Raw genomic sequence first — 23,181 nt, forward strand, 5'->3', positions numbered from 1 at the left:
AAATTATTAACATGCATGTATATTTTATAACCAAAACAATTATTCGCGTAACCTTCATTGATATTAAACATCAGCAGAAAAGCCGCAAGACCCTCCAACCCCTAACTCAACGTTTTAACGTTTTAGAGTGCGCTTCTAAATGGTCACTTGGAATTTTTTGAAGTATTTTCGCTTCCGTCTTCATTGTGTAAACGACGGAATGCCCGTTTAAGGAAGCCTCCTACTGAACCTTCCGATTTAGAATCATCAGATAAAGACTCGGAAGGCTTGTCTTTACTTGGTGAATCAGAAGATGCAGGGGATTGATTCTCGGTTGGAGAACGCGGAGTACTTCTACGTGCCGAAGTATCATTGAGGGAATCAGCTAGCTGTTCCAACAAGCTTCGTTCATGGGGAGACAGTGCCTTCGGAGTGTTCACCTCAAAATCTATGTAAAAGTTTCCATAACGAGCAATAGCTGAAACGTTGCGGATGCCTTTACCAGTCATAGTAATACGATCGCCGGAGACTGTACCAGGAGGTACACGAAGGTCCACTTCACCAGTCAAAGTAGGGATGCGAATTGTTCCTCCTAAGGCAGCGGTAGTCATAGGAACCTTAGCTGTGTACAGAACGTTGTTTCCTTGACGATTAAAGAATTTGTGTTTACGTACACGAACAGTGGCATAAAGATCTCCAGGACGAGATTTCGCATCAGGAGCAGCCTTTGCAGTAGCAGCCTCGTTTCCGGCACCAACGACTCGTAATACGGTGTTGTCATCGATACCAGCAGGAATATCTAACGAGATAGTCTTCCGTTCACGGACAGTGCCAGAGCCGCTGCATGAACGACAAGCAGATGAAGCAGGGATAGTGGTTCCACTTCCACCGCAAACATCACAAGTAGATTGCATATGCATGGAAGGGGGGATGAAATGAAGACGGTGACCACTTCCTTTACATGCAAAGCAGGTACTGCGATGAGCGCCAGTTTGAAGACCGGATCCATGACAGCTAGAACACGTTGATGAAACTGAGTAGACGACATCCTTCTTGACGCCTTTTACGGCGTCCATAAAATCGATGTTAAGACTGACTTCCGCATCTTCACCAACGTATACCTCAAAAGGGCTGGCACGCCTGCCCCGTCCTGTTCTTCCAGTAAACGACGAAAATAAGTCTTCAAAATTGAAACCAGGGAAGCCAGATCCAAATGATGATTCAAAACCATTTTGAAAGCCTCCAAAATCATTACCCGTAAATTCGCCATTTTTAAAGGCACCAGAGCCATATGTATCGAAAGCCTTTTTCTTCTCTGGATCTTGTAGAAGCTCATAAGCTTGCTTAATGTCTACAAACTTTTCCTGAGCACTTTTATCGGGATTTGCATCTGGATGATATTGTTTTGCTAATTTGTAGTAAGCAGACTTGATTTCTTTTGGAGAAGCGGTCTTTGACACACCCAATGTCTTGTAAGGATCCGTCATATCATGAGCGACATTGGAAGCATGGAAGAAGCGCTGAAAACGTTGAGGTCTCACTGTAGCTGCATTCCGTAAGATATAGCCAGCCTTGGCATTGAGAGCATGAGAAACAAAAGCACGTCGAATTGGCTGGGAAATATTTTTGCGGGCTTTGGATAAGCGATGGCAGGTATGCCGGGAAGCAACAGAATGCAAAGTAGAAATATTCGACCGTAAACCGAAAGGGATCATGATGATATTAAATAAAGAAAGATCAATCAAATTTGGTTGAATGAAATACCGTTCCGTTCGCGATCTCTTTTCGGGTTGTTTTGCACAAAATTTGTGTTTGATTGAATGAACGATTCAAGCTAACTTAAGGCAAACCAGAGGACAAATCGAGAATAAAAAGAAATAATAAAAAGGCGGCAAGATTCCAATTATCTGAATTACTCCAAAAACGTTTGAATTATATGAATGTATTCTAATGGGGTATGAAAAATCACTAAAGGATCAAAAAGATGCTTTAATGATATTTTAAGACTATTTAATAGTCAAATTCTTGACTAAATAAATACTGAACACTAGTTTTTGAAGATGAGAGGATGGTTAAAGGGAAACGGTCTGTCATGGAATGTGCTGCTAAGAAAGCGGCGTAGAAGCTAACAGAACTTCACCAGAACCCAACCTCAAAAAAGAGACAGAAAGCCACGGAAAAGAAAAAGATATACGCTTTTAAGACTATCTATTTACTTCTTTATACTCTTAAAAAAATTTAGATTATACTCACTGAAACTGACGCGTAATTGGGCTAGACCAGTTCTTTCGGATTTTTGACATTTTGGGCCAATATGCAAACTGAGCAAGTTGCAGGATGCGCAGTACTCATAACTGTTGCTGCTTTAACTATCCGGTGGATTTTTTCTACAGACAAGTCTTCGCACACAAATGTTCATAATCCTGGTGCTTTAGATTCCGGTCATGCAGTGAACAGTGAGCAAGTAAATATGATCAAATCAGTATTTCCTAATATTGAGACTTCGGCTATCGCTTACGATTTGCAAAAAACTGGGAGTGTTGATGCTACTATTGAAAATGCGATTGCTTCTCAGAATTTACCTCTGCCTCCACGAGAATCAGTTCTTTACACTCGCTTCCCTCTAACACCTGGTTCTGATTTAAATAATCATGCATTGGTGACTAATAGTGCAAATCGTGAAGAAGCTGCTCAGACTGGGCAAAGTCCAGATGGTGTAGGAAGTGCATCAACGTTAGATGCCTCTAAGAGCCTCATTGATAAGTATGGACTTTCTTCTCGACTTAAAGACACAAGTAGCTCTTCATCATCATCACCCTCGAAGAATGTATCCGTTCATGTTTACCGTCAAAAGTTTCCCAACTCGAAGAAAGAGAGGGAAGAGCTTTTTCGTCGGCGCAAGGAAGAAATGATAATTGCTGCTCGTAAACGAATGGAAGAAAAAATTGTAGTTGGTGATGATGCTTGATTAAGCATCTCAAGAAAGAAATTATTCCTTACGGTTCATTATTAAGGGAAATACGGTAATTCTCTGCCGTCTGATATTGCTGAAGGTTTTTTTATTTTAATGTTTTGAAGGAAAGCTCTTTTATTTCTTGTAATATACTGGCAAACACTATCGTTTTATGCTCTTACGTATATTACTAGATGACAAAATAAGTTTTCTGATCAATTTCAATGATCTTGTTTATATGAAAGTTATTCCTAAATAGCTATGCAATGTTGTTTTCAATTTTTTAAAAGTTATTATGTCTCTAATATGTCTCTAAGTTATATATATATATTTTTTTATATTAAACGATTGTTATTTACTAATGGACATTTCTATCGTTCTCACCACTGGGTTTGGAGGAGGAATGGCGCTAATTATAGGTCCTTTTTACAATTTTTTCATTGTTGAAATGCCATGTTTTCCAGGGTTTTTGGAAAAGTGCAAAAGAGGATTCAAAGGGATCTATTTAAAGTGATACTCTTGTGTAAATAAATCGTTTCATAGGCTTTTTTTGGAGCGTATTCTGCCGAATTTAATCTTTGCTATTCCAAAATGTTTAATGGTCGCTATCAAGGTCTCCGTCGTTTGCTGAATGGTTTTACAGATTGTTCTCACTGAAAGAGTAAGTCTCTTATTGCTGGATTTCAAAATATGCGAATTGTGGTTTGTAGTACAATATCAAAGCATCAAGGTCCATTTAATGAGCATGTTTCTTCAGCTTATGTATTGAATAGATATTCATTTTCTATATAAATTATTAGGCTTGGCAATCTTGTTTCAGTATTTTGCCTAAATTGGCCCTCTATAGTAATATAATCCTAGTGAGTTCCATATAATGATTCTTACATAACCGGATGTTCCCCAGTTTTCATGACTTGTAATCGCTTCCAATTCCTATACTCGAAGTTTGATGACTGAAAAAGAAGTAATTACTTTATTAATTGCTGAGTCCTAGATTTGTACATCTAAGAAAGAATCATAAGCAAAATTGAGAAGGGTTTGCAGTACTGACATCTGCACCTTTCGTTGAGGAAAAGAGAAAACATAATTCCAAGTTTGCTAGTCAAATTTTCCCTGCTTCTTGTGAACATTGAGGAATTTTTTAACAGGGTCAAAAGTTTTTGGGCTGTTTAATTTGTCTTTGATTCGGTTGGCCTGCATTGTTTGTTTACGTTAATTGGGAGAGTTTTACTTAGCTTATTGCGGAATATTGAGAACGAAATAATCCTTTTATTTTGTATTTGAGTTACAACATAGTCCTTCTTCTTTTGTAGGATCCTTGAAAAGAAACAAAGGATTTCGAGCCTTCTTGGTCTTGTAGAAACAAAAGTTGGGATTTCATGGGACAAGCAAACTCTCGTCCGCCGCTGCCTGAGAACCATGAACAATACTCAAACAAAAATTACAGCTTTTTACATAGACTTAAATCATTTTGGAAACGGTACGTTTCTCGGGACGATACTTCTTCGTTAAGCAATGGAACACGGTCTACTGGGGTGCATGGTTCTTCACAATTATCCGATTTCAGTCTGTCTTCAAAATTATCGGCTTCTGAAGAAGAAAGGTCGCTACATTCACGTGGCTCATCTGTCCCCGACACGCCTGTCAATGCCTCCCTCCGACAACCGCCAAACAGAATTCCTATAGGAAGTTTATCTACGGTCTCCCAAAATGTAAGACCAAATATGGCCGACGTTTTACCTGTAATGCCTCCAAGTAGGCCAAACAGTGATACCCAATTGCATTGTTCTAACTTTAATGACCATACTAATGCTTCTGCTCTGCCTTTCCACGATTTCCATGAATCTAGCTCCTCCATATTCGACACTGCTAATGAAACAGCTAGTGATGGCCACGCTTCTCCTACCTCTGATACCTCGATGCCTGTAAATTATCGTTCACAATCTTCTACTCAAAATCCCCTTTTAACGAATAATACCCAGAATCAAACTTCCGAAAGTCGGTCACCACTTATCGATCATTTACGACAATATTTGACACAAGATCCCAATCAACGCCAACAGCACAGCCACGCCGTGCCTTTTGGCGATGAAGCCTTATCGAATCCTGGTAATCTATCTCATTCCTCTATTTCTTCACGTTCCGAGCTTGAAGTCGATTTCAATACGAACTCGGAAAATCGTGCAAATTCCGCTTTGCCTCCTGAAACCGGTTCAGCGTTTCAGGGATCCAACAATGAAAATGCTACCAGCATGCTAAGTCGACTGCTTTCGGCAGCCGCTATTGAAACCGCAGCCTCTATTATGAACAACGAAGCCCGTGGACCTAACACTCATTCTGGTGAGAGGCCATCTACAGTTCGATCTATTGACGGGTCATTTGAAAATTTCCTCGATGATCTTCGTAATGGCAATATAACTAGTGTTTTGGAAAATTCTGCCAATTCTCGAAGAGATGCGACAATCAACCGGGATTCTGAATTAGAAAACCCTGAAGTTCAGTACTTGAGGATGTTCCGATTCCCAGCTTCCCGTCATTCAGATAATACAAATGATGACCAAAGTCAGCAAGATGATAATGGGCCCGAGCTTTCTCTTGTTCCAGTGTTGATAGTATGTATGCGCAATATCACGGACAGTTCTGAGGATCCTATGCAAAGCATGTCTCAAGATAGTCAAAGTTATCATGAGGAACTTCGAGATAACATTTCCATTAATGACATTACTGAACGAATGGCCCAGTCGACGAACTCATCAAATGAAGTTGTAGCTTCAAGGACTTTTTCAACGGATCGGGTATCGAATATATCCAGCTCAATCGATCATTACAGTTCGGCGTCAGCAAGAAGTGATACTTCTTTATCTGGATACCCTCGCCATTCTACTGGATGGCCTTCTTTTACATCTGCAAGCTCTTCACTTCCTTCTGAGCTTAGGAGTCATAACGTGATTAGAAGAGCTAATGAGGGTCTCAGTTCTGAAACTGAATCTACACAGACTCGAGATCAACCTAATGCCCAGCAGCCGAGAACAGAAATGAGTATGAACGAGACACCGACTTTGCATACGCGAGAGAATCATTTTGATTCTCGTGTTGGTACAGACAACAATGCAGATTATGGGTTTGGGGAGAGCCGTGGATTGATGAGTCACAATCGCGGAGAAGGGCTGGGATTTGGAAGCGTTGAAGCATCGACAAACCAACTCTATCAAGATTCCATTTCTTTAGATAACAGTCGGCACAACGCGTCTAGAGGGTTGACATCTGTGGGAGAAAGGACTAATGAGCGTGTTGGAGTAAACGAAACGTCCAATAATAACTCAAATAATGCCCATGGGGACTGGCTTATTTATGTTTTTGGGGGATTGTTTCCAGACTACCATCCGATTTTAACTACAGTAAGCTTGTTTTCTGACAATCCCACGTATGAAGATTTGTTAGCGTTGACTAGTTATTTGGGTCCTGCAAAAAAGCCTGTTGCGACCGCAGAGGATTTAAATCGCGCAGGTGGGCTATTTCCGTATTCGGAAAATGGAAATCTTGTTTCTAATAGTACATGTTTGATTTGCCTGGAACCATTTGAGTGCAATGTGTTGTGCAGGAGGTTGAAAAGCTGCAAGCATTTTTATCATAAAGATTGCGTAGATCAATGGCTTACTACAGGCAACAATTCCTGTCCTTTGTGTCGTTCCCGTGGTGTGAAAACCAGTAATGAAGGAACAAGTCAGCACATGCCCGACGTATCTTTTATTTAACTATTGTTAGATTGTTTTAAGTTTTATTGATTATCATTTTGATGGTTTATTGTGCTTACTATTATTGTTTTCTTTTTTTTTGTTTGGTTCTTTAATGAAGGGCCTTTGCATTCGTGATAACTTATTCAAATCCACCGATTGTGAGCGAATATTATAACAATCCCGCTATTTCTATTTACTCGTATCCTGTATCCATTGGGTTTATGATGTGCGTGTGTGTTTCGGAAGAGCTTTTGATGGCAGGTACAAAAGTAGTTTAAAGCGGCCGTACGTTTGGAACTCTTTGCCTTGTTCGTCTTAAGAGGGTTTACTCTGTCTACACAAATTGCAATTAGCTTTTTTTTGGCGACTGGCAAAATCAAAATTCATTGTCATTTATTTACGCTACTTTTAGAATCACGTATGATCGTTTTTATATACAGGATAAACCTTTTCTGCGTATTTTTTCCAGCTTTTCTTTTAGCATTCAGCATTGAACATATAATCCCAAACTTGCTTTGTCTTGTATATTTCACGTTCCCCATAAAAGCGTTTCTATCCCTATTAAACAACAAAAAAGTATTATGTACACAATATTCTTGACAGCGTTGTAGCATTCGTGCATTAAAAGGATTAAAACAGCGAGTTTTTTTTTATTGTCCTTGTAAACAAACCATGTCTTATGCCATTTCTTTTGGTTTTATCGGATCTCTTCTAGATTCGCTTCTCTACACCTTGTTTCATCACCAAATACGTCTCCGTGTATATATTATATAGACATGGGTGCCTATTGACTACCTACGTTTAATGCTCTCTCAACCTGAAAAAACAAAACAAACAAAACGCGTATAAATCTAAAGGATTTAATCGCTTTCTCCTCGTTGCATGAAAAAGTAGTTTCTGCTTCTCGGTTTTTTTGGTCCTTTTTTGTCATTCTTCGTTTCTTTCTCGATTCGCATCGTTTCCATCATGCTGCTTTCGTGTGGTTTGAGTGCCCTGCTGTTTGCAGGAGCATGCGTTGCTTCTATTCCACGCAACGCGGATACGCGTTTCGGCGGTATAAAAAAAATGGGTAATTTCTACAACTGCTAACAGAAAAGGAGCCTTTGTCAATTATTCCCGTTGATGAACCCAGTGTCTTCAACTTTTTCTCTTGTAAAATGTTGAATCCTACCAATGATGAATGGGAGCCGGCGTATTCCAAACTCCTATTGAGAAAAAAATGTACATGGAACGGTTCACTACCGTCCTGTTTGGCACCGAAACTTAGTACAAACTTTTAGATATGCCTTTGATGGTTATCAAGACTTTGGTTCCACTGAATGGTAACTTTTGCAACCATTCCCTTTCATACTATGGTAAGTCAGAATACACCATGAAGGTAAGAGAGCCAGGCCTATATTGCTTTCTTGGATATCAAAAGGTCGATACAACTGAAGAAGAATCTGGCCCTCTTATGTACTTCCAAAACAAATCCGGTGAGGACAAATATAACAAATCAAGAAGTCAATTATTCTTCCTTTTTTCAGTGATTTCCAGTTTCGCAGGTTTATATGCGCTCATTTATTGGCTTTACAACGTCGGACTTCTTAACTTTAGTGCTCTACTAGGATTAATTTGGTACTTTACATGTCTTGTAAATACCGTATAGAAGCATACGTTAATTATAAACAGTGATCCTGCCCAGAACCGGTCCTTTTGGTATCCATATCGTCTACCATTTTTGGGTGATGCAATTGAAAAGGCGTTATTTGATTCGATGATTGTGGCTTCTGCGCTTAGTTTGGGAATGTTGTTGCGAAGGTTCAAGAAAACAAGTTTTATCGGTGTTATTACTTTTTCAGGTTGTTGCACCTCTATTATTTCCTATTCTTTTTTTTTAAGGGATCTTCGAAGGTATTGCTCTTGAGAATTGCATGGATGATATAAAAGTTTAGCTATCTTCCCTTCATGGCAATGATTAGCATTGCTTTAGTAAACCGAAAGCAACTTAAAACGTAGCACGCCTTGAGCAATCGGCAAATACTTGAGTTAGTGTGCTGTATAATTCCACCGTTTGTATGGGCCGGTGGGCTTCCTTTCAGATATGAAAAGTGAGAACATGAGATTATAGAATATGTGGTTCTTTGGCCATCTTTTTCCAGCTGATCTTTTCCTGTGAAATTATTTAAAAGAATACAAGAATCTTCACCAGACCGCAAAGAGATCACCGACAGCGATTTGCCTATGGTCGAAAAAGTCCAAGATTTATACCTATTGCCTTTTACTTCATTACTTCTCTTTCCGTCATTCTTTTATTGTTAACACTCTTATTTATTTAATAATCATTTTATAGGTATCGCTTCGGACAAATTGAAGCATCTCTATACCTCGTGTGAAACTATAATACTATAAAGATAAATAATATTGAAGAAATTGAAATTTACTGAAAAGGAAGTATAGTAGACATCAACCAAGACTATAAAGGACCTTTGTTTGCGACATTGGAGAAAGAAACAAAAAGACTAAGCTAACTTATACTCAAAAATACTTTCAACTGAAGAGGCTCATAGACGATAAGAGGCTTTATTAGTTACGAAGATCATGGAGTAAAAATTTGTATAGCATTCTAATTTGTATTTCCACTGTTAGGCTTTTTTTTCAAGAGTATTCATTAGCTCTCAAACTGCCGCCTTTCAGCAGGAAAACGAGAAAATCGTTTCAATGGAGAATTGGTTTCCCTAGGAACCGAAGAGGCAAGAGAGTGTCGGTTTCCTCTCCGGTATGTGAAAAGAGGACTACCGGGAGTTTTAGGACTGCGAACAGAGGGAGAGGTTTTGTGTTCCAAAAACGCATCGATTGGTCGTCTTGGGGAATAATATTCAACTGCAGCACTCACTGGACCATAACTAGTATTTGTAGCAACATCTCTTTTTGCAACGGAAAGTCGAGGTTCAACAAACTTTTTATCATACTCATAAAAAACTTGCTGATGAAGGCAATCCTTATCCTTCATCATATCTACAAATTTCCTAGCAATGAAAAATAGCAGAAGAGAAAATATGACGCTCAAAAGAATAATTTTAGGAGACTGAATGTAAACCCATAGAATAAATAGATGAATAGGAGAAAAAAGACATGAAAAATAAAGAGAGAATCTGTTGGGGGACCAAACAATCAGTTCAAAACATTTGTTTTCATTTTCACTGGGTTCCAATTGAGCAGATCGTAAACCGGGCGTTGTTTGAACATTCTTATCAGGTTGCGGGAGTGTTCTGTACGTCTTTTTTTGGAAATAAAAGCAACTCAGGATATTGATGATACTGAAAACAACAAGGCATAATGAAAAGAATGAAAGAAACCCTCTAAACCAAGAATTCGTAGCCTTGGCTGATTTGGCTCCCACAAAGAGTTGACTACGATTCAATCGCAGCTTGGTGTTTTCTAGGTATGCACGTATAAAGATAAATAGTATATTTGACACTAGACTCAAAGGAATGGACCATCTCTCAGAAACCTTGTCCCATTCCACGCTGTCAAAGTCTTCAGAGACGGAAATAAAAACGTTAATAGGGAAATTCAGAATTCTGGATGTAAGTGATGAGCGACGAATTAACTTTGCCATTTCTAATGATATTTTATAGAAACTCGGTCGAAGTTATTCTCAACCTTCTTCAGTTGTGCAAGGTATTCAATGAATGATTTCAACGACAAAATATCTTTATTTTTGGGAAAACACAGTTGCTTTTAAATGCAAAATGAATTTGCAGTCAACAAAACAACTTATTTCCAACTTTCAAACCACGTTAATTTGCCAAGTAGTATTAAGAATTCATTAACTGTGTCTCTCTATTCAGTTTTCTTCTCCTGGTTCAATGTTGTCAAGCTCAAAGGTAAACTCGTGCCTAACTGCTAAACTTGGTGTATTGTACGTACCTTACTACAACTCTAGTCCATACCAATACTTCACTTGAACTATTGCATATCCTCTTCTGCAATCTGCAAGAATTGAAAAACAAATAAAAGGCTGTACTATATCCAATATCAGTTAGAAATTTGACTATTTCTGAATTTAAGGTAATTGCAGCTTGCTTGACGTTAATTCTGTTTATTATAAGCAATTTGTTAAACATTTCCATTTGTATCGTTCTGAAGCCTCTATAAACATTAAAGGAGACGTTATTTATTACAGAGAAAAGACGACGGGTCGAGAGGTCTTTTTTATTCTGCGTTTTTATGTTTTTGGGTTACTCACGATTTTACGATTTGTCTGTCTGTGTATTTTGCATTTGACTTGTTTTATTTCATGGTTTTTTGAATACAAAACTATCTGTTTTGTTTATGAGTGTATTTGGTATACTGGAAATCAGGGTTTGAATTTTCCAATGTGATTTTGTTGATTATGCAGAAAATATTTTATTTCAGTAAAGACAGTAAAGAAACACAGGTCCAATATGTCTAGTGCAAGAAGTACCCGCAGTAGGAGTACTGCAATGAAAAGAGAATTGGAGAAATCACATAATGAAAATAGTCGAAAGGCTCCAAGGAATGATAATGAATCTCGGCAAACTAGAGGTCGTTCCAAGAAACAGAATCAAGAGTCTACAAAAGGTGATCAACCTACCTCTAATGAAGAAATAGAAACAGGGACCAAACCTGACAAAGAGGAAATAAAGGAAAACGAAAATGCCTTCGGTCTTCTGTCAGCAAATGATACTCCTTCACCAGGTGAGCAGAGTGACAAAAACTCATCAGGAACTTCCGACCAGGAAGATGAATCGGATGAGGATGCTGACATATGGGAGCAAGTTGATCTGAAACCGAACCATGATGAGAAAAAGAATGAAGAGAAGGATGTCCATGTAAGTACTTCAAGCGTAACGCCTTCTCTCAATATAAATAAGAAACGATCTTCTGGTGTAGTTGAAAAAGCGATCCGTTTTTCTATACATGTCATGCACACATGTTGCTTATTTTACCATGGATTACGTCGCAACCAATGGTGTTGTCAACAAGAGCTTATGGAATCTTTGCTTGACAAAGCTTCAGATGAGCGTCCTTCAATAATAGAAGATTGGATTAAAAGTGAAAAAACACACGATGATTTATTGATGCTCGTTAATGGATTACGGACTTGGTGGCAGAAAAAATTCAACATAACCAAGCATGGACTAAGAAAGTTGGGGTATCGTGATTTTAAACAAGGTTTTGAGCTTGATTTTGAACCTGAATTTATTGAAAACGAAAAGGATTTTATGGAAAAAATCCTTTCATTTACTGGGAGCCGTGATTTATCTGCTCAAGGCTTCACCGCTTTATGCCGATCATTGCAACTTAGCGTCCGTTTAATTTTTTCGCTTCAGCCTTTAACTTACTCCACTGCTTCTTATGATAACTGGTCTCAACATGTTCTCCCCGATGAGACTGCAAGCTCAGTTGATGGAGATCTTCGTTATCCTATATTCTGGACAGAAATTTATGACAATGACCAAGATCGCTGGATAAGTGTTGATGCCGTTGTCTTAAGCGGAGTGTATACAAATGACATGTCCTGGTTTGAGCCCAAGGGAGCTTATGCTGAGTCTAAGCACTTACGTATGGGAATTGTTGTTGCGTACGAAGACGATTTTTATGCCAAGGATGTGACTCTGCGTTATGCTGATGTAGCGTCTAATCGCTGCAAAAAAATTCGTCAATACTCTTCACCAGAGAAAAAAGACGATGTATACGCGAAAATCCTTTCTCAGTTCTCAAAAAAGATAAAAGATAAAAAGGATTTGATGGAGGATCGTGAGCTTGAACAAAAAGCACCAGTGCGCGAGCTTAAAAGTATCGCTGATTATAAAAATCATCCAGACTTTATATTGAAACGACATCTTAAACGTGAAGAAGCAATACGGGATAATGTAAACCCAGTTGACAAAATTGTTTTTGGTTCAAAGAAGAATCCTATCCAAGAAGAGGTGTATCGTCGAGAGGACGTCCTGATTTGTAAAACACCAGAAAATTATCACAAGGAAGGTCGTGTAATTAAGCCAGGAGAACAGCCCCGAAAGATGGTGAAAGCGAGAGCAGTAACCATTACAAGAAAGCGAGAGCATGAATCCAAATTTACAGAGTCCAGGGAGCCAGTCATGCAAGGATTGTATTCTTCGGATCAAACCGATTTATACATCCCACCCCCAATACAAGATGGAAAGATTCCGAAAAATGGATATGGAAATATTGACTGTTTTGTTGAAAGCATGATTCCTCAAGGGGCGGTACATCTTCCATTTCGAGGAATTGCTAAGATTGCCAAGAAGGTGAACGTCGATTACGCCGAAGCGGTTACAGGCTTTGAGTTTCGAAAGCATCGTGCCATTCCTGTAACGACAGGTATTATTGTTCCAGAAGAATTTGCTTCTAAGGTGCTAGAGGAATTTCGTGAGTATCAAAAGGAAATGTTAGAAAAACAACTTGCAAAAGAACGCAAAACTGCTATTGGATTGTGGAAGCATATGATCAATGGACTACGGATTCGGAAACGAATCACTGAAGATTATGGCTAGGTTTAATATCTCAATTTATACGATTTTATACGAAGTCGCTTCGTTTCTTTTTAGTCAGTTTTCATTGTGAATCTATATATATTGCATGATATTCCCTTCAACTTCGAAAATTGATTTTAGTAGATAGCCGCTTATTTATATAAGTTCATGAGTGGCGTTGGACATATTGCTTTTTATTCTAGTAGTAGCTTCCTAAATTGGTAATTATATATGTTTATATACATATAACATTGAATTTAAAATGTCAATTAAAAAAGTAAGGGTAGGGCATATTTGACCGGGGTCGTCAAGTTTATGATACAAGCTGTCGTTTACCAGCTACATGAATTATTGAAAACAACAAAGTTTAGCAGACAGAGACCTTTTTCTATTCAAATTTTAGAAAAATTTTAACGGAAAATTTAATTGTTATCAATTACGCATGCAATTGATTGATTGTATTTTATGAGGACGCGGAAAAGCTGAAAGAAACACAGGTAGACGTAAGGACGAACGATAGTTTGAACATTTTCGCATGTCAGATTACTCCAAAACGGAAATCTACTAGCTATAGTATTAAAAATGAGCGATACTACTGACCTCATGGGGCTTTCCAGGAATTCGAGCAAGGAGGATCAAGCTATATTGTCGGATGAGTCTTCAGCATTTCAGAGCCATGATAGTTCAAAACTTTCATCAGACTTTGAGTTAGAAGACGTTTTAGACCTATATAATGATACCACTGATGATGCCGATGACACAGAGGACACTGGTCCTTATATGCTTTCGCCGTCTTCAAGCATTTCCAGCCAGGGTAGCAAGGATCTGAATTCGTTTATTTATCCTATTTACCGACGTCAACATAATAAGGCTAAGGGAAACGAAGGTGAAAATGAGGGAGAGAGTGATTTTGACACAGTTGTATCAAACGATCATGAAGTTTACTCTACTTGTGGCTTCATTACAGACGATTCAACAAAAACAGATCTTCCAAGTCTTTCAAAGAATAACTTGGGCGAGAATGTGAGGTTGTCGTGGGAGCTTTCGGAGAATAATGACTCATTGGCGATGAATGAATTTGCAGCTACTAACCATGATCATTTTTCCTCCAAGACTTCCACTAAGACTAATTTTACGATTAAATATAATGACGATAAAAAAGATTTCTCCTCTAAGATTTATAGTGACAACCTTACGTTTAAAATTAACTCTATTAATTGCGATATCAAAAATGATAATGGACCGCTTTCTCAAACATTTCGGTGCTTTAATAAATTTAAACAATCCCATTCTGAGTGGGACATGTATGGGTTTAAAAAAAAAGGTCAGTTCACGTCTACTGATCAGTATGATTCCTGGTTCGAAGTATACAGTCAATATTTGAAACGACGTGAACAAAAGTGGAAGCTATTACTAGCTGAAAATGGAATTGATTATTCCGAGGGTACCCCCGATATATTTCCTAGTCGTAGTGCTAAGGTACAAAGGTTTATACGGAAAGGAATTCCGTACGACTTTCGTGGAAATGCTTGGTTTTATTACAGTGGCGGGTATGAACTTTGTCAACGAAACCCCAAGCTATATGAGACATTATGGAGATGTTCTTGCGTTCGCAAGCCTTCTGATTCTGAGTTGATTGAACGTGACTTATACCGAACATTCCCAGATAACATATATTTTCGTAGTAAACCGGATCAGCCTTTGGACCCCACGGGTGCACCTGAACAGGACTCTGGTATTATTATGATTGCAAAACTTCGCCGTGTTCTCATGTCATTTGCTACGTATCTTCCAGAGAATGGCTATTGTCAAAGTCTTAACTTCCTTGCTGGGTTTTTTCTGTTATTTATGAGTGAGGAGAAGGCATTTTGGATGCTTGTTATTACATGTCGAAAATATTTGCCTAGAATGCACGATGCTAATCTCGAAGGTGCAAATATCGATCAAAGCGTTTTAATGGCTTCTGTACGGGAAAGTCTCCCTGCTGTTTGGAGCCGTATTAATTTAAACTTTGATGGTATGCCTGTCAATGATATTGTTGCAAAGCTACCCCCTATTACCCTTGTTACGGCTGCCTGGTTTATGAGTGCTTTTGTAGGTGTTTTGCCAACTGAAACAGCTCTTCGCATATGGGATTGCTTTTTTTATGAGGGAAGCAAAGTTTTATTTATGACTGCTTTATGTATATTGCGTTTAGGGGAGGATGAAATAAAATCGAAAAATGAACAAACCGATGTGTTTCAGGTTATTCAGGATCTTCCTAAATCCTTATTAGATGCCAATGCTTTTGTATCATTGCTGTTTCGTCGGAATTTTCGAAGGAGTCCATCACAAAAAGACATAGACCGCAGGCGCCAGAAAATTGCAAAGAAACGGAGGAAAACAGTGACTCAGGTAGAACGTCAGGAAGCCGAAATACCAACTCCTGCTCTGACTAGATCTTCTTCGCGCTTCAAAGGCTCTCATTTGATTTCGCAACTACAAAATCATCTTAAAAAAGCATCGTAGCATATATCTTATGATATGATATGAATGCTTGGTATGTGTCTTTCGTTCCTTGTTTTTTTCTATATTTTATCTTCTCAGTTTTTTTTTTGTTTTGGTTTTTACCTTCATTATACCGAATATTACAGGTTGGCTGTTACATCTTTGAAATCTATCTAACTTGTATTATCTATTATGTTATACGAACTAACAGTATATATTATTCACTCGTTTATTATCTGGAAATCCATTGTGGTTTATTTTTATTTTTATTTTCAAACTTCTCATCTCGTATATATTTTATAAATATATATATATATATATATCAAGCTACTGTAGATTAATTTTATTTTCCCTTAATCTTAACCCTGCTTAAGTATTAGCTGTATAAATATGTATTAAAGTGTAATTAGAAATCAAACATTAAAGAGCAGAGAACGATAACGTGGGTAAAAGAAGTAGTTAAAGCAAACACTTCGTAGAAAGGAAAGACAAAAAAATAAGGACACTGAAAGTTCAACATCCAATTAACTCAAACATATTCCCGAAATCCTTTTTTTCAGAGACAGCATGGGTATAACTGCTCTCTGGTAATGTTAATGAAACAAACGAGTAGCAAACAAGAAAGGCTGGATAACAACTGAAGGATTATGAACACAATAAGATACTAATTATGATTAATGAAATTTGGAGAAGCAACATAAGTGAAGCCTCGAAAAGCAGAGGAATGGCTACCAACTGGAAAATTATCAGAACATATAGGAGTGACTGAGATGGGCATTTTTGTAAATTCCTCTGAAAAGTTTTCAGCAGCTGCAGGATCTGTTATGCAAGGAATGATTGGGGGAGGTAATTCGCGACTTTCTAATTTTTCCCAGTTTATTTTTCTGTACATTCTATGCTTCTTGATGGCTTCATAGTCAGTAGCGGTATTTTTAGCACCAAGGCGTTGCTGCGGGTTTTTCTTTAAATATTTATTGATCAAATCACGCGCATCAGGAGAGACATAGAAGGGTATATTTGCTTTTGTACGAACAATTTTCTCCATGATCTTTTTATGGTTATTTGCCGTGAACGGGGGAGAGCCAACAAGCAGGTCGTGAATTAAGATACCCATTGACCACCAGTCGACAGCGTAATCATATGGCTGTTCAAGCAAAATTTCAGGCGCACAGTACTCCTCTGTACCGACAAAAGAATGACAATTTGTACCTGATTCTGCAACCTTGGAAAGCCCAAAGTCAGTTAACAGGACGTGACCTTCAGCATCCAAAAGGCAATTTTCTGGCTTCAGGTCTCGGTATACTATACCAAGCTTATGCAAATGAATCAGAGCAGAAGTAAGTTCTGCTGTGTAGTAAGCAACGGCGTCCTCGGGCAACATTCTTTGTTCAGCCAAATGAGCAAACAGCTCTCCTCCTGGTGCGTATTGAAGAATCAAGTACAGACGATCCAAATCTTGAAAGGCATAATACAATCGACAAATGAATGGATGTCGTACTTCCTCCAAAATTTGGCGCTCATTCTTGGTTTGTTGAAGCCCTTTTGCTCGAAGTACTATACTGGCTTTCTTTAACTGCTTTTGAGCGAACAAGCGGCCCGTTTGTCCTTGCTTGACCAGGAGGACTTTACCGTACGATCCTCTGCCAAGGACTGCGATAGGATGAAAATCATTTGGATGCATTTTTTGATTTGGCACATAATTGTTATTGCGCTCTGAAACAAAGTCTCCATCTTCTCCCAATTTATACTCAACCGTATCTTCTTTTATTTTCTTCTCTTCTTCTCCATTTCCATCAGAAATACAAAGATTTTTTAAGCTCAATGGGTCACAACCACCATCCATTCCTTCAACGACTTCGTCGTCGCTTGACAACTCAGAGTGCGCGTCCCCGTTTAAGCAGTCTTGCTCGTCGAATAAAAAAACTGGCATTCTAAACTAAGCAGCGCAAGACACTATAAGAGCAAATTCCCTTAAAAATGGGTATTCTTTGTTTTTATTGCGAGTTGTTAAAAGCAGTAAATTTTAACAACCAAAAGGTTTTAGTTGTTTATAGTCTCAATGATATTGATTAGCGAGAGCTAATCAATATCTAAAAATTATCTAGGCGATTTTGATCAACGATCTAAGTTACAAAGTCAGGAACAAAACATGAAAACATAAATATAAATATGTCTGTATGAAGCTTTGTTCAGCTTTATAGTAGCTATACTGTTTCACTTTAGTAGGAATAGGAGGGAAAGCAAAGGCACAGTTTGTGAGCTCAAAGGTATTCAATTGTACAAGGACCAAAATGGAGGTAGATAGGATCCTGGCAAAGTGCCTTGCATACTTTGCTGTGGCTTTTTCAATGAAAAGGCAATTTTCATTTGTAATTTTTTTCAAAAAAAAAAGACAAAGAAAACATAAAAACAATGCTCAATTTCTTCAAACTTTCGTATGCATTCCTTTTTCTTTTTCAACGGCTTACCCGCGGTATGTGGATGGAACAACCGAGGGTAAAGACTGCCACGAAACTTATTCTTTTTGAATGAACACCATAATAGTTTGGCCATATAAGCTAAAAGGAAGAACGTAAACTAGATTTACAATTTTCTAGTTTTCCAGTGAATTTATTTCTTTTCGTGAAACTTCATAGAATCTATATACTGGTTTCTGATTGCCTCCGACTTTTATTGCTCGCGTTCTTGACGTGTTTATGAAGAGTAAAGCGACGGGTTCATAGCATATGAATTATTTATTAGTCTGAGAAAATGTCCGAAAGATATTTTTTTTCACATGAAAAAGAATATGATGTGAACGACTATGCAAACTTTCACTTCGGTACCGGAAACGACAATCATGCTTCCATATCTCAGAAAGAGAATCCTCAAAATTTAGCAGCTGAAAGAGATCCAAGTATACATCCGTCTTCCGTCGCCTCTACATCCTTAATTTCCGATGTCCCTCCCTTGAGTCCAAGCTTTCACAATCTTCAGCAACATGTCTCTACCCCCTATGGTGAAATGGCTATGCCAATTCCTTCTTCTGCGGGTATGTCTGTAGTTGCTCCAGGAGGATCTGAAAATAATGTGAATGAAGTTCCCATGGCTTTTAATAGAACTATCACACAGCCCAATGCAACTAGGTTGCGCGACACATCCTCTCGTTACCGATCATCTAATAGTTCTCGAAAACAAGCATATAACGAGGATGACTTGGGTGATGAGTCTGACTTGTCGAGCTCCATGTTACACGATGATTTTCAAGTTGAAGGCATGAAAACCAAGTCTGGCCGTAAGATTCAACGCCCCGTTACTTATAATCCGAGTGCTGCTTCTCTGAAAAAAAGAACGCGAAAGGCTGATTTGGTTTCACTCTGTGTTGTGTGCCATAGGGGCCATTCTCCGGTTTCTAACCAGCTGGTCTTCTGTGACGGGTGTAATAGTCCCTATCACCAGCTTTGTCATCAGCCTCTTATTGATGACATTACAGTTCAGATTGAAGATTCTGAATGGTATTGCATGAACTGTCAGTACAGCCGGGCAAAGCAGTTTCCATTGGAGACAGGTGCTACTTCACAAATGTTAGGATTAGATGCTCAGCAAATGCGCGCATATTTTTTGAGCTTGCCTGTTCCACATTTAGTGGATTTGATATTGCTTTATGAGAAATCCTTTTCTGATTTACGTATTTACAGCCCTCAAACACGCGAAAACTTGGGTGAAATTCGCCGACAATTGCTTATAAGTGCTGAACGGAATCAAAGCGCCTTACAAGAAAAGAAAAATGCCAAGCAAGATGAGATGACTTTAGACATTCCTCCTCTTGTGCCATACACTACAGAGTATGTATCCCGTTCTGGCATTCTTTATGATTATCCAACTATTTTACGACTCGCAGTACGCAATTTGGACTCTCCTTCAAAAGAAAATATTTTTGCTTGGATGTCTGATCATCTGCCTTTAATGACTTCGTTCCGCGAAAGTGCCTCCGATGCTCTTCGATGGATGGTTACCCATGGACAATTGGTTCGTTCAGGATATATTTATCAAATTACTAGTGTAGATGATTTTTCTCCGTTACGCCCTTCATTATTGCCCACATTTCAAAAAAGAAGAAAAGTTCAGAAAGTTATGCCGATATCTTATCCAACCGATGAACCTCAAAGCCTTTCTTTTACCGTACTTTAGTTTATTGGAAATATTAATGTATATTAAATTGTTTTGTCTTTGTTGCTTGAATCCTACATTCGAAATACGTATGTCGATAAATTATCATTACTGTCACCCATGACATCTGTGCTCTACCAAGACATTGTAAAAGCTTGTAAAATTTAGTTCTTTTGTCGTTTTCACTTAGTTTTTTTTCTCGTTCGTCCAGTTCCATATAGGCATGATACAAAGACCCCTAAATGAAAGACTGAAAGAAAAGGATTTCTGCGCATCGAATGTTTTGAATAATTACTATTCTTTGTATCTGATTTTCTCAACTTGAGATTGTCATCTGTGGATAGTTTTAACATTGAGTAACTGTTCGTCAACATTGAAACGGCAGAAAAAAAGATAAAACCCATTCATATTCATTAATGAAAATTTTTATCATAAAAATTAAATTATATCCCTACTAGAAACTGTGAATTCTGAGAGTACTCATCAACTTCTGACACACAACGCACGCACCAACTACCAAAATGAGAGCCGCTCTTCTCCTTTCAAAGCAAGCCTCTGTCCATATTCCAAAGGGCTTCAATTTTCCAGTCCCAAAAGAAAAGAAACTGCCTCAAGTTTCTGATACCCATCCATTATGGCAGTTCTTTCGAAATAAAAATGCACTTTCTCCTCCCGATGAAGAGACCAAATTTGGCCGCTCTTGGACGGCTGAAGAACTTCGTTGGAAATCTTTTGACGACTTACACGGTCTTTGGTATAATTGTCTTCGTGAAAGAAACCTCCTGCTGACACAGACAACGGAGATGAAACGTATCAGATTAACCGTTCCCGATCACTCCAAGGATCGCGTAAAAACTGTCAATAAAACAATGGCTACTATCAAATTCGTATTATGGGAGCGCGAGCGTGCCTTCCAAGCTGCAAAAGACCTAGAAAAAAAAGCTCCTAAAAATGTGGAAACCCCCAATCAAGTCGTTTAGGGTCAAGTGTTTTCATCTAAAAGAAGTCTCTATATAAAACGCTTGTTTTATAACGTTAAAAGTCCTTTTTTTTCTTAAGCAGTTACCTTTTTTGTTTGTTTACTTTTTTTTTATTTACATTTCAGATTTCACTCTGAGTTTGGTTACCACGACAACCGTGGTTAAAGAGAACTCGACGCGTCAAGAAGCTTCTTAATATTTACATGCTATTTACAAAATTAAAAGACGCGTAATTTTGAACGAAGAGCTGCTAATGCTTTGCTTATGAGTTGCGGGAATCCTTTGTATTTGCAATGGATTCAAGAATGGATGGAAGAGTCGACACGACGGTATCCCAAGTCTTACCAGACATGGAGAAAGGTAGGATAGAAAAATCATTGTCTGGTTTTTTAATGAATAGTTTCCTAGGTCGCTTAATAAATACAAGCAAATAGTGAATCAAATGTCGTTTGGTGAATCTTAGAATATGACAATGAGAAGTGGTAAACCAAATATTAACGTTCCTAGGCATATGATTCTATGAAAAACTGTCCAGTTGCTTTACAACATCCATCACAAGCTTCTGCTTTGAAAGGAATTGGGCCTACTATATGTGCCAAGCTTGAAAAGCGATGGTTAGCATACTGTCGAGAAAACGACATACCAGTAACTCCTCTTCCCCAGCAAGAAAATGTGAATGATTCGGCAGACCAAAATGTCAATTCTGCAGCATCTTCTTCCAATCTTGTGAAAAAGCCGACTGTTCGAAAGAAACGTCCATACGTGCCGGGTTATAGATCGGGTGCATATGCCATATTATGTTCCTTGTACTCTCTTCCAGCCCACGAATTTGCTACGAAACCTCAAATAATTGTTTCGGCACAGAGTTTCTGCGATGCATCCTTTGGATCAACTACCGATGGGAACCAACGATATACAGCTTGGAATGCTATAAAAACACTTATTACGAAAGGGCTTATTTATCAAACTGGTCACCCAGCCAAATACTGTCTTACCGATGACGGTGAAGAAGTGTGCACTCGTTTAGCAAGGGTTGATGATGCTTTTCGGAAAAATGGTAGCCCTCTACGATTAAAGAAAAGCAACTCCACTCCAGCTAGCTTTCCTAGTTCAAGTAAGGTACAAAATGGGGACGTATCACAGCGGGCTATAGGAAAGAACATGACATTGGATACGGTTTCGCATCAACCAAGTGTTATGGAAAAACAACCAGAACTTGTGCACTCAAGTGATGAAGAGATGGAGGAGATAGCTGACGGCGAAAAAACGGATGTGGATGAGCTTCAAGAAGAGCATACGGATGAGATAAATTCGAATATTCCAAATATTGATTTGACTGATGTCAGTACAACAGTCTCAGATAAAAACGTAAACGATCATATTGATATTCCTCTGGAAGTTATTCCATTCGAACGTTGTACTTTGATTTTGTTAATAGATACTCGAGAAATTAGGATCCGTGGTGACCGAAATACTGTAGCTGACAAGCTGAACAACGACCATAACGTTTTGTGTGAAGTACGTGCTTTGGAACTTGGCGATGCTATATGGATTGCGAGAGATAGAGAAACAAGTCAAGAAATTGTTCTTGATTTCGTCGTGGAAAGAAAGCGGTATGATGATTTGGTAGCCTCGATCAAAGATGGACGATTTCACGAACAAAAACGTCGTCTCACGAAAAGTGGATTAAGCACCGTTTTTTATATCTTAGAAGAATCTAATTTTGATGAAAGCTTTTCTGAATCTATTCATACAGTCGTTTCCAACATACAAATAGATCATTTATTTCATGTTCGTTGTACCAAGTCCTTGGACCATACTATTGCTACTTTAGCAAACATGACAAAACACATCCAAAATCTCTATCAAGATCGAAAAACATTAAAATTAATCCCAGACTTATCGGTGGAGGCAAAGACATTTGAATCCATGAGAAAGCATCTAGAGAGACTGGATCCGTCAATTACCTATCACATTACTTATAATGCTTTCTCATCTGTCTTGTCAAAGTCTTCTACTCTAACTCTTGGTGATATATTCGTTCGAATGCTGATGAGCATCCGTGGTGTCAGTGCACAGAAAGCAATTGAAATCCAAAAGCGTTTCCCTACGTTTATTGAATTATTTGAGTCTTATGAACGATGTTCATCAAATCAAGATCGAGAATTGCTTCTTGCGAAATCATGTCAAGGCTTTGGATCACAAGCCATTGGTCCTGCTCTGTCAGCCAAAATAGCCTATGTTTTTCATCCAGATCCTGCATAATAGATAGTTGACAGGATCTCCCTGGACGTTTTCTTTGCCTCTTGTTTTTGAGTTATCTTCAAGCGAAACTGGTTTAGCGAAGTACAGTAAGTTGTCCTCTCGGAACCGACCAGCTTACTAGGCAT

General features: G+C 38.4%; 13 protein-coding genes across 13 annotated transcripts; 9 read left to right on the forward strand and 4 right to left on the reverse strand.

Annotated features, from left to right (window-relative positions):
* Positions 1 to 143: 143 nt before the first annotated feature.
* Positions 144 to 1,694, reverse strand: mdj1 (mitochondrial DNAJ domain protein Mdj1; the record flags this gene model as incomplete). The annotated part of the gene is made up of 1 exon (XM_056183025.1): positions 144 to 1,694. The coding sequence occupies one exon, from the start codon at positions 1,692 to 1,694 to the stop codon at positions 144 to 146; it is 1,551 nt and encodes a 516-aa protein (XP_056038968.1).
* Positions 1,695 to 2,293: 599 nt separating this feature from the next.
* Positions 2,294 to 2,947, forward strand: cue1 (Hrd1 ubiquitin ligase complex, CUE domain protein Cue1; the record flags this gene model as incomplete). Its single annotated transcript, XM_056183026.1, has 1 exon — positions 2,294 to 2,947. One exon carries the CDS (start codon positions 2,294 to 2,296, stop codon positions 2,945 to 2,947), a length of 654 nt encoding a protein of 217 aa, XP_056038969.1.
* Positions 2,948 to 4,311: 1,364 nt separating this feature from the next.
* On the forward strand, positions 4,312 to 6,687 carry SOMG_04240 (ubiquitin-protein ligase E3; the record flags this gene model as incomplete). The annotated part of the gene is made up of 1 exon (XM_056183027.1): positions 4,312 to 6,687. The coding sequence occupies one exon, from the start codon at positions 4,312 to 4,314 to the stop codon at positions 6,685 to 6,687; it is 2,376 nt and encodes a 791-aa protein (XP_056038916.1).
* A 1,047-nt stretch (positions 6,688 to 7,734) lies between these two features.
* SOMG_04241 (uncharacterized protein) lies at positions 7,735 to 7,949 on the forward strand (the record flags this gene model as incomplete). The annotated part of the gene is made up of 2 exons (XM_056183028.1): positions 7,735 to 7,738; positions 7,762 to 7,949. The coding sequence occupies 2 exons, from the start codon at positions 7,735 to 7,737 to the stop codon at positions 7,947 to 7,949; spliced, it is 192 nt and encodes a 63-aa protein (XP_056039569.1).
* A 2-nt stretch (positions 7,950 to 7,951) lies between these two features.
* Positions 7,952 to 8,317, forward strand: SOMG_04242 (uncharacterized protein; the record flags this gene model as incomplete). Its single annotated transcript, XM_056183029.1, has 1 exon — positions 7,952 to 8,317. The coding sequence occupies one exon, from the start codon at positions 7,952 to 7,954 to the stop codon at positions 8,315 to 8,317; it is 366 nt and encodes a 121-aa protein (XP_056039465.1).
* A 1,002-nt stretch (positions 8,318 to 9,319) lies between these two features.
* nur1 (Lem2-Nur1 complex subunit Nur1) lies at positions 9,320 to 10,270 on the reverse strand (the record flags this gene model as incomplete). Its single annotated transcript, XM_056183030.1, has 1 exon — positions 9,320 to 10,270. The coding sequence occupies one exon, from the start codon at positions 10,268 to 10,270 to the stop codon at positions 9,320 to 9,322; it is 951 nt and encodes a 316-aa protein (XP_056038915.1).
* A 224-nt stretch (positions 10,271 to 10,494) lies between these two features.
* On the reverse strand, positions 10,495 to 10,784 carry SOMG_04244 (uncharacterized protein; the record flags this gene model as incomplete). The annotated part of the gene is made up of 2 exons (XM_056183031.1): positions 10,495 to 10,557; positions 10,605 to 10,784. The coding sequence occupies 2 exons, from the start codon at positions 10,782 to 10,784 to the stop codon at positions 10,495 to 10,497; spliced, it is 243 nt and encodes an 80-aa protein (XP_056038919.1).
* Positions 10,785 to 11,099: 315 nt separating this feature from the next.
* rhp42 (DNA repair protein Rhp42) lies at positions 11,100 to 13,196 on the forward strand (the record flags this gene model as incomplete). Its single annotated transcript, XM_056183032.1, has 1 exon — positions 11,100 to 13,196. The coding sequence occupies one exon, from the start codon at positions 11,100 to 11,102 to the stop codon at positions 13,194 to 13,196; it is 2,097 nt and encodes a 698-aa protein (XP_056038918.1).
* Positions 13,197 to 13,757: 561 nt separating this feature from the next.
* gyp3 (Rab GAP Gyp3) lies at positions 13,758 to 15,683 on the forward strand (the record flags this gene model as incomplete). Its single annotated transcript, XM_056183033.1, has 1 exon — positions 13,758 to 15,683. One exon carries the CDS (start codon positions 13,758 to 13,760, stop codon positions 15,681 to 15,683), a length of 1,926 nt encoding a protein of 641 aa, XP_056039182.1.
* A 643-nt stretch (positions 15,684 to 16,326) lies between these two features.
* Positions 16,327 to 17,592, reverse strand: psk1 (serine/threonine protein kinase S6K family Psk1; the record flags this gene model as incomplete). The annotated part of the gene is made up of 1 exon (XM_056183034.1): positions 16,327 to 17,592. The coding sequence occupies one exon, from the start codon at positions 17,590 to 17,592 to the stop codon at positions 16,327 to 16,329; it is 1,266 nt and encodes a 421-aa protein (XP_056038917.1).
* An 821-nt stretch (positions 17,593 to 18,413) lies between these two features.
* Positions 18,414 to 19,832, forward strand: phf1 (PHD finger protein Phf1; the record flags this gene model as incomplete). The annotated part of the gene is made up of 1 exon (XM_056183035.1): positions 18,414 to 19,832. One exon carries the CDS (start codon positions 18,414 to 18,416, stop codon positions 19,830 to 19,832), a length of 1,419 nt encoding a protein of 472 aa, XP_056038914.1.
* Positions 19,833 to 20,332: 500 nt separating this feature from the next.
* Positions 20,333 to 20,791, forward strand: mrpl4 (mitochondrial ribosomal protein subunit L29; the record flags this gene model as incomplete). Its single annotated transcript, XM_056183036.1, has 1 exon — positions 20,333 to 20,791. The coding sequence occupies one exon, from the start codon at positions 20,333 to 20,335 to the stop codon at positions 20,789 to 20,791; it is 459 nt and encodes a 152-aa protein (XP_056038913.1).
* Positions 20,792 to 21,055: 264 nt separating this feature from the next.
* Positions 21,056 to 23,056, forward strand: mus81 (Holliday junction resolvase subunit Mus81; the record flags this gene model as incomplete). Its single annotated transcript, XM_056183037.1, has 2 exons — positions 21,056 to 21,151; positions 21,299 to 23,056. 2 exons carry the CDS (start codon positions 21,056 to 21,058, stop codon positions 23,054 to 23,056), a joined length of 1,854 nt encoding a protein of 617 aa, XP_056039403.1.
* Positions 23,057 to 23,181: the final 125 nt, after the last annotated feature.

This window comes from Schizosaccharomyces osmophilus, chromosome 3 (assembly GCF_027921745.1).
Source record: "Schizosaccharomyces osmophilus chromosome 3, complete sequence".
NCBI classification, from domain to species: domain Eukaryota; kingdom Fungi; phylum Ascomycota; class Schizosaccharomycetes; order Schizosaccharomycetales; family Schizosaccharomycetaceae; genus Schizosaccharomyces; species Schizosaccharomyces osmophilus.